This window comes from Corvus moneduloides, chromosome 1 (genome assembly GCF_009650955.1).
Source record: "Corvus moneduloides isolate bCorMon1 chromosome 1, bCorMon1.pri, whole genome shotgun sequence".
NCBI lineage: Eukaryota > Metazoa > Chordata > Aves > Passeriformes > Corvidae > Corvus > Corvus moneduloides.
The window spans coordinates 145,262,463-145,272,446 of record NC_045476.1 but is presented as its reverse complement, the minus strand read 5'-3'; the positions used below and the strand labels follow the sequence as shown (position 1 = coordinate 145,272,446).

The 9,984-nt window shown below is 36.9% G+C and overlaps 1 protein-coding gene across 1 annotated transcript in view; it reads right to left on the bottom strand.

Moving 5' to 3' along the window:
• DCAF13 (DDB1 and CUL4 associated factor 13) overlaps positions 1-9,984 on the bottom strand; it is a 28,126-nt gene continuing 18,142 nt past the window's right edge. The window contains exons 10-11 of the mRNA XM_032131225.1: positions 3,912-4,075; positions 1-3,113 (exon numbers count right to left, since the gene is read on the bottom strand). Coding sequence (XP_031987116.1) covers positions 3,026-3,113; positions 3,912-4,075 — 252 coding nt within the window. The 3' untranslated portion in view covers positions 1-3,025. The remainder of the gene's footprint in view (positions 3,114-3,911; positions 4,076-9,984) is intronic.

The window sequence follows — 9,984 nt, the reverse complement described above, 5'->3', positions numbered from 1 at the left end:
GAGGGTAAAAGAAATTATTTTATTCAAATATCCGTTTCATTACATAGTCTGGCTATGATAAAATAGAAATAAAACATTGATGACTCCATAGCTGCTGTATCATGAAACAGCTAAAATTCACCAAGGTTATGAATGCTGATTTAAGTATTTATGCAATAAAGAAATTCTTTTTCTTTCAAGCCACTTCTTAAGTATCTTCCCAAAGAAAGAACATATACAGAAGTTAACTTTTTTTTTAATCACCAGGTCTGTAGGCAATGCATTGGTTTAGAAAATAATCTATCATCTTCCTTTTTTCCTCAATCGACACCACCAACATTTTGAAGGGAAACACTACCAGTTTCCTTAGATTTTCAGTATTTTATGTGGTGCTAAGGATTTTATTTTGCATACACTTGAGTACACATACATGCATGTATCCATAGTCTTTTTACATATAATCATTTTGATAAATCTAGGTAACTCCATTAAGGTGATTAAGGTCTGATTACACCTCTCAAATTACCAAGGGGGAAAAATAATAAAAAGCCCTGCCAAATAAAAAATTATTAAGGGCTTCAGCACCTTTATTTTAATTTCTAAACCATTTCAGCAATGGCCTGTAACAGACTTACATGAGCACTTCTTGCAAGCACAGCTACCACCTGGCAACTACTACATTTAAATAAATTTGAAAACCCCTACTCTGAGTATTGTGGGATTATGTACTTTTGGTGGATGACCACAAAAAGTGTCAAACTGTAAGGGTTTCCAAAAGGGATAAATCAACAGTGTACAAATCCATGGCCAGGGATCCTCTGAACTGACGGACTGCAACTGCCACCTGCAAAATTCCAAATGACTGATTTCCAACCAGAAAGCCCCAGCTCAGACCTACACGGGTTTTACAACGCGCATGTTTCCAGGAGTCACAGCAAGATTTGACTTTGGAAAACGGACTTTTTCCTGGAATGCTAAGAGGGTGCCCCACTTGATGCCAAGACCAATCTCTGTGTAAAACTATACCTAATGATTTTGGAAAAGGAATTCATAACCAAATGCAGATTCCAAGTATCCTCCTAACTTTAAAATTCCTTTTTTCAGCATAGTTACAACCTTTCTAGCAATTTTTAGCCAACCCTGATCCGCTGAGTTGCACCACTCGGGTCCTCTCTGAAAGCAACAGTGCACAAAGGTGTTGGAACATGAGGAGATCCTTTGGACATGGCTCATACTGATTGCCCCACACCAATACCACACCACAACCTAACCAACTTCTGAACTGAACGTTCTTGTTACATTCACAGCTCTGCACAAAAGCTAATACATTGCAAGCAGCAGGGCTTGTTCACACCAGAGGTTATCATGACTCAACAAATCAATAATCTACAACTTCAACTCAAGCTAAACTGACAAGGCCGAAAATTTTTAATCACATTTCAGGAGATTAGTCTGGTTTTGCAAATTGTGCAAGACTTGACTACAGCTGTGTCACGAGCCATACTTTGGACTGCATATTCTCCCTCAATTTTTTCAGTATTGCAGGAAGAAAATAAACTGTATTTGGCACAGAGTGCACTGTATTAGTACAACAGGCACACAGCCAGCATCAGCTACTCCGTGATCTGTTCCACTTCTTCTCATCATCCTACTTACAGCTCTTCAGCTCTGCTTCTCTTCCTGCATCACCCCATAACCTAAGTGATCCAGAGATTAAAAGAGACCTTATGGCCAAAGAGCCATAATTTTGCCATGATGATTCAGGAATCTTGCCCAAACAGCACTGCAAGAGACAAGTAAAGGAGTAAGAACCAGAAATGCATATGGATTAGTGTCAGTAGATACATTAAACAGGACATTACATGAAGGCAAGTGCTCCAAGTGCTCAATTTCCAGATTATAAAAAAAATTGAGTATTAAGTTTACTAATAGAGTTCATAATATTTTTTTTTGGTGCATAAGCTCAGGGAAAGGGGAGTGTCATTACAGACTGTAGTGCTAAGACTTTAAAAGATCTTTTCGTACAGATGATGTTAAGCAACATAAGGGTTATTACATATCTCATAGCTCTCTTCAGTCTAGACAGCCTAGTTTAATTCCAGCATAGCTTTCTGATCACCTTGGTATCTTCAGTAAAAGGCTGTTTATCCCACTGGAAGAGAAGCAGTGCATTTCCCAGGCAAACTGTAAAGGAACTTTGGGCTACATATACCTTGTGAAATGTGAAACTTCCATTTTTCTTCTATAAAGTTAAAATATAAAGCTTATAATAAATCTCATCTAAAGGAGTTTCTGTGGTTTATACAATCTGTATCATTTTTCATCCAGATTTTGTAAGTTTTAAAGAGAAAAAAATATTCAACTATGTAATTATCAATATTAGCAACTCAACAGTCAGAAGTTTGGTCAAGTTATATAACAATAGTTAAGAAGGCAGAGAAAAATTATAAATACGTTTACAGATGCCTGAAAATCCTGATGAATTTCTTTTTTGATAAAAGAAAAATAATATATCGTGGTGTAAGAAGTATAATGCAAGATATTTGGAGTAATCAGTTGGAATAATCAAAATCTAGTCTACTGCTTAAGGTCACTTGTTTATTAAATTTGTTTAAATAAAAATTAAAAACAGACAGCGTAAGGACAATAATTTTTGTAACTCTGTATGGAGTAGGATTTTTTGCTTTGACAAATATTAACCTATTTCATCCTTTTTTTGTAGTAACAGTACCAAGGAATAGAACTGGAATTACAGATATCCTCCACCAAGTAATCTGCTTCTATCAAAAGGGTCAAACTCCACTGCAATACACAGTGTTGGGCCAGGAACGTCAGACAAATGGCAATAAAAGATTACTGGGGAAATTCCTGTAACTACTCAAAGCAGAGAATGACTTGAGAAGTCAGAGGATGCACAACCTTGGAAGAAAAGTCCTGTTTCTGGAACCATATGCTGTCTTACCAATGTCCATTAAATTTTCTACAGTGTATTCTCTCAATAGTGACATTTTTCTTTCATTGTGACATTTTGTACATGTGAAAACAATTATTTCACTACTGCCACAATATGCTTCTTCCTCTCTGACACAAATGGCACAGATCCCGGCTTGCTGTGCTTACGACGATTCAGTTCCCTAGAAACAAAAAAAACAGAAAAATGAAACTCAGTAGTCAGCACAAATGTTTAAGAAATACTGGCTTCCTCCTCAAGCTACTAATGGAGTTATCTTACACAGAAAACCAAAAAAGTTTAGAATTTCTCTTTCTATTACTCAAAAGCCATGTACTCCTTTTGGAAGAAGGATCAGCCCTTTTAGAAGTAACTTTAAAGTTGGCTAATTTAGAAAGGTTTCAAATGGAGCCTTTCCTTGGGAACTCAGCTTGGTTTTCACGTCAACAGGATCAGCTGCTCAAGTTTGTAGAGTTTTTTAGCTAATGACAATGACTAGGGCCCACCACTTTACTGTTAATTCAGTGGCACAGCAAAATATGGCACCTCCTGCTCCTAGAAATTCCAATATGGCAATGATCCAGGTGGCATAAAACATTCATTCTGGAATTTGACATTATTAAAAAAAACCAAAACCAAAAACCAAACGAAAACAAAAAACCCACCACACACCCAAAACAGCCCATCCTGTTTCCAGTGCAATGGGGCATCACATCATGCTTAACCAAGCACTGTGGCTCCTTCCAACATGGTATCTGTTGCCATGTCCTCATTGTACTTTTGGGAAGCAGCCAGTCCTCACTGACGCTGGCACTTGTCTGCATTTTCCTTAGAATCAATCCAGTAGCTCATGGATCACTCATTCAGATGTTAGAAGGAGCTCTATCACTCCTATACACTGCTGCTCAAGCAGCACTGCAGTGATGCATTTTATTAAGAGGAAGAGAAAGCAAAGCCAGAAGAGCACAAGAGGAACACGTACTTCCGCCGCCGAGCCTCCCTCATGATCCGCTGCTCCTTGATTTGGCAATAAATACTCTTGGGCAAGTGTCGGTGCTGAGCTATGCGCCGGATCTGAGGGTGAAACTGGAACTTCTCCTTCAGCTTCTGATTGTAATTCATAGCTGCCCTCTCTCGAGGTGCAAGCTACAAGGAGAACAACACAGACAAGCACATTAGAAAAGAACAGGGATTTAACTGTCAATCTTCTCTACAAATTTTAACTCTTCATTCAAATGGCTTCCTTCTAGCAAATTCCTTCAGAATAAGGGTAGGTAAGTATTAAAAAACCTAAAATTCCAACAATATCCCAATGCTCAAGCACAAAAATTTATCATCATTTTAAAGTTGAGTGAAGTAACCACATTTAATTCCCAAGAATTAGATTTTAATGTGCTGTCGAGAACAAAAGAGAACATAAATAGCTGACAGTAAACACTCTTTGATTAGTCTTTCCTAACCTCTCATGATGATCAACTTTCCCTGTAAAACTAAGATTTGCAGGCATTTTAATCACTAGGCAGTGTAATTATAAATGCTATAGAGGAACTGTCTTCATCAACAGCTTTACAGACAGCTTTTCAGGTGGCCTAAATCTTACCCAGCACCTCGATCCCTTGGGAAGCACAATGCACATATCAGATTTCAAGTATTACCTTGACTATACGGCACACAGGGAGTTCCAACTTTCATCAAGCAGCTAAAAAAAGTCTTAGTATCACAAACACATGAAATACAGGCGAGCTGATATTGCCACAAAAGACTAATTTTTAATTCACGTTTAAAATTCTGTCCGAGCCACCATTAACAACACTGAAAGTAAGAAACACCTTCTCTTCACAGCCGATCTACAGAAGATTTTTTTTTTCAATTAGGTTTTTTTCTTTTGGTCCTAATGTTTATTTATCAAAAGGAAAAAAACCTGTTTGCTATTACTCATGAAGCAATGCATGCTTTAAACAAAAATGCAGCAATCTCTATGTATTTTGGATTTACTTGGATCTTTGGGAATTTCAGCTGCATTTCAGTCAAGTGATCTTTCACATAAACATAAAATCTGTTAGTATTAAATATGGGATGATGATAATCCCATCCTCTTTTTCCTACCCTACTGCCCAAACTCTGTAACTCCCATACTTCAAACATCTTAAAACCCTTCATATTTTCAATTAAACCATGGCACCAGTCTTGCGCCATTTCACATTTATGTCATAAACTACTATCTCCATTTAAAATATTAAAAGTAAAACAATAGTTCAGGCAAATTCTATTTATTCAGCTTTGTAAACGACTCAGTGTCACTAATTTCTCACTTTCAAGAAAAGACAGAAACTGATGCTAACAAAAAAAGCAGTAAAAAACCCAACAACTTTATTACACACACACTTGGAAATTCCACTTAAAATATAATGAAATGTGTTTTCCCCCCGTGAAATCAGTAACTGGCTATTTATTCTCCACTCTGGAGATCACTTTTGTATGTGACTTCTGGCAGAATTTTTCAAGAATTCTGAATAAATAAGTATCACACTCAGATGATTTTGGTCCAGAATACCATAAATGGTCTGAAAACAAGTATTGATAAAACATACCACAAAGGAGCTTCTGATTTGGGAAAATAAAGAAACCAGGTACAGAGCTGCTCATGGCTCAGAAAATTCTTATTCAGACATCAGAAATACATGATGCTCTTAACCTGGTCTCCACACCCTCTTGTTCATAAAACCCAAATCCTTCTGCTTTACTTACATTCATTGTGGCCTCTGAAATTGAAATTGCATAATTTTACAGTCTTAGCCCACTAAAGCTACCCTACCCTTTTTACTGAAATTCTTTCTTGTGAGCCAGCCTGTGAATAGCTGGTTCACTCTCAATAAATCCCAGGTGTTCCCACTCTGCAGAAAACTGCCAACATAATCCAAATTAAAGAGCTTTATTTTAATTAAATGCAATGATTTTCCTTTAATTTTAGAAGAGCAAATTGCTGCCGATTTAGTATAACCTTGATGATTCTACAGACAAGAGGTGAATCTGTAAATTAAAGATAAATCCAGCACATCTTATTTAAAAAATTAATATAGATTAAGAGGTGTTGGAGCCTGACTCCATTTTTAGGGGTAATGTGGTATAGAGAAAGGCACACAGCTGGTGACTTTCCATCCAACTACCGGATGCCAGCGGCCAATACACCCGGCTGTGCTAAGTGCACCCTCATCCACACAATTGTACAAGAAAATTCTGCAGTAATGACAAGTTTCCTTTATGAGAGATAGCAGATAGCTAAGAAAGCACACTGCAATAATGCACTGAATTCCAACTCTCTCTTGCAAGTCACTTTACAAAGGTCAGTGTGAACAGCTGAAGAGAAGATGCACAACATGATTTGCAGTACTAGAGATTTCATTTATAGGGACTAGAACACTCTCCAATTTAATATATATAATAAATTAGGATTTATGTCACATCATGAGGGGAAGACATGCTTAAAGGTGACATATGACTGTTTTTTCATATGTTCCAAAAATGAACTTGCAATTTCTTTCCTACTTGAGGAAAATGAAGATTATGTGGCAGAAACATAGCTGGTTTGTGTCACTACCACAGAAGGACTTAACAGCAAATACTTAGGGTGAAAAAAGGGGAAAAAGAACTCTTTAAATGCAACAAAGTTGTCAGTAAATGCCTCCTAAAGTAAACTGCCCATGCCTCTTCTCCTCCCTCCTGATGACACAGACTGCTTATTTTTCCATCTAAGCAGAAGGAAAGTAAGCATTTTTGCAGAGCCCTGATTAAAAGCTAAAACCACCATTAAAAAAAAAATTCTCCTCTTCAAGAGGGCTGTATTTAAAACTCCACACTATTAAGACTTCTGTAATTCAACATGAGAATACAAAACGAATGTTTATCTGTCCTCTTCAGGTTGCCCTTCTAGGTTAGGGCAGGCAACAGCACAGATGCAATATATTTTTAGAATGCAGATATATCCCAGCAGTTTTCTACACCATAGCTTGTATTTATTTATTTTTGTATTGCTCTGCTGAAAACACCTTCCTTAAATTTATTCCCATGAAGTTCATTATTCATTCTTTCCTGGACCAGAAATTTTGATCTCTTTACATCTAAATGGATGACAAAAGCAAAAAACAGAAAGGTAATATAAAGCAATGTAGATGCAAAGAGCATAAAATCATAGCTATAGGGCTGAAGTTACAGGTGCACTGAATCACGAGCCCAAAATCACTACGAAAAGAATGCCACGTCCTACACTATCTGGTAGTGCTTGTTATCAGGATTATCTCAGAAAATGGAACCACGTACTAGAAACAGACTGAAAGGATAAACAATGGCTAAAGACAGTTTTGATGTGCTCCTGCTAACGCACTTTGTTAGATCAAAACCAAGATTTCTAACTGCACTTTCTCCTATCTCTACCAGCCCATACTCAAAATCTGCTATTTCTGCATTTTTTAAGAAAGCAGTTAACCTATTATTTACTTATAAGCAGTAAACTGCTTTTTAAGAAAGCAGTAAACCTATTATGCTCCACTATTGTTCACTCGCTCATCAGTAGTTTTACTAAAATACTAAGCATCCTAAGCCACTGCTCTGTTCTAATTCATAAAAGTAACAGAGATGAAATTTTGCAGCTGTTACTCCCAGAAGTAATGTTACTAAGAATTCACACTCTAAGAAGTGAAGTATAGTTTCTTTTTTAATGTGGCAGTAGACTGAAGAGCAATGCAGCTTTTACAAGTCTTACTGATGATTCATTGCTTTCAGTACAATTCAAAAAAACCTAGTCTATCCCTTTCTTTCTATTAATTACATTAACTGTACACGATTAACTGAAATCTGCTCTATCACTGCTGCTTTTTCAGCCTTTCCACTCAGATGAGGCTCTACTTTCCTCCTCAAAAGTCAAAATCATTTACCTTTTCATAAATCCCAAACTTCTTCAAAAGCACAGGTAAAAGCATCAAACATACTTAAGTCGTATTTTATGTATTTGAACAGTCTAGAGTTTCTCAAGTCTTAACTGAGTCTTTTGCTTCTGGGCATGCAGAGATAGATGTTTACTGCCTTAAAAATAACACCTGTTATGTCCTATTTAATAATACATTTTGATCAATTAAGGAAATTTCATTAAAACCTAAATGCTGAAAATTATTTTAAAGCAACTGCTGCAGTAGCTCCAACAGAGAGATTTGGGTTTTGTTACCCCTATGTAAAACCTGTGCAGACTTAATTGTCAGTGGAATAGAGACACAAGATGCCTCTGGCTCCTCCAGAGACTTTTCTTCTTTCTTTCATGTTTCACTGATTTTGAATAATGAGTGCAGTGCCAAAGACATTAAAACCCAAAAGAAACATGCATGTCAGAACTGATGACTTCTCGGGTAGCTGCGGTTCAGAAAGTACAACATTCCAACTGGATAAATGTTCACCAGCCATAGCATGAGTACTGTATATTCACTGTAACTTCTCTGGAACACAGCAATGCAAAAAACCAACTAAGTACTCACCAAAGGAAACAAAAAATGTTAGATGACTATTTTTCTTTCTTTTTCAGGATGTTGGTTTCTACGCACCCCAGCACAAAAATATCCATCTTAAAATACAATGTATTGCAAGATTTTAGCATTATAACAGAAATACAGTGACCTTTGGATGAGTCATTCAATCAAATCTTCTCAGCAAAGAAAAACAGCAGACCAAGCAACTAAGCATTCAAGACATACTTTGACACTTCTGACAGAATTACTGAATGTTCAGCTTTGAATATTCAAAACATTCAAAAAATAGCCACAGACTGTGGAAGAACTGGACATTCATAAAATGAGCAAGCATATGCCTGTGAAGATAAGAACACCAATACTCTAAAAAAGAAGCAGATACTGAAGAAAATCAGTGGAACCTGCTAAATAGCCATTAATAGTTGCAGTGTTAAGAATCACAGGAACTACCAGGTTGGATCAAACAGGGATTGGCACAGTTGCCTGAATCCAAGCAACATTTCCAAGATATATCCAAGAGTGTGATAAGCCATGAGGACTCCTGAGTCCTATTAGCTACAATTACTCTCTAAATATCTAAAAATTAAAATTTCATACTGCTTCTAAAAAAAAAAAAACTTTTAACAACTACAGCCACTTCAGGCAGCTTCAAATTCTGTGTCTTGCTAAATGCATGGCTTCAACAAAACCATGCTTGAACACATTTCCACATAAGATACGGGGATGTGAAACGTTCTCTTCCCATTATAATGTAATTCTTCACAAGTCCATCACTGTCCTGTGAAGTGAGAGCAATTTTTCTATGTAATACACTATGTCCATTTTAAGTTCTTTCTCTATTTCTAAATAATTTTGCTTTCTTAAGTTGTCTTTTGATGTTGCAAGGTGTTTTTTCTAAGATAGGATGATAAATTCTGTATTCTAAATTATGGGAGGACTTTCACTTCTGAGAATAAAAAAAATCCCCAACCAAAAAAAAATCCCCCCAAAAATAACTCAAAAAATGGGGGGGGGGGGGAACAAACCGCATGTCACTTGACCTGTGTCATAGATAGTTATTGATTTGCTTCTCTTGGGAGCCAACAGCCAAAGCGCTTTGACAGAAATACACCCTTACACATGTTACAAAAGCTTTACTGGAAGAAGAGCAGAACTGAATCACGGGCACAGGCTCCAAGGGGCAAAGCAAGCAACAACACGAAGGAAACAACAAAGGCTGTTTTGTGTAGGACTCCTGTCAGGTCAAAGAACACAAGAGTATTAATGTGCAGACCATATCCAATACCCAGTAGTCACAACTACTAGTGCCTTTTTTTAGGCCCATCCATGGCCAGTTTTCACTGACACAAATACTACAGAAAACAGCAGAATGTCACTTATCAGTCTACATTCTGAACACTTCAACAATAGCTAAGTTGTCCTTTTGGTATGCCATATTTCTGCAATGCAGGAGTAGCTGTGTTTGCCTATTACTTCCCAGAGAGAATTACCCTTACTCTTTCACAAGAAAAGAAGCCAATGCCATCTAGTAGTCAATAAAGT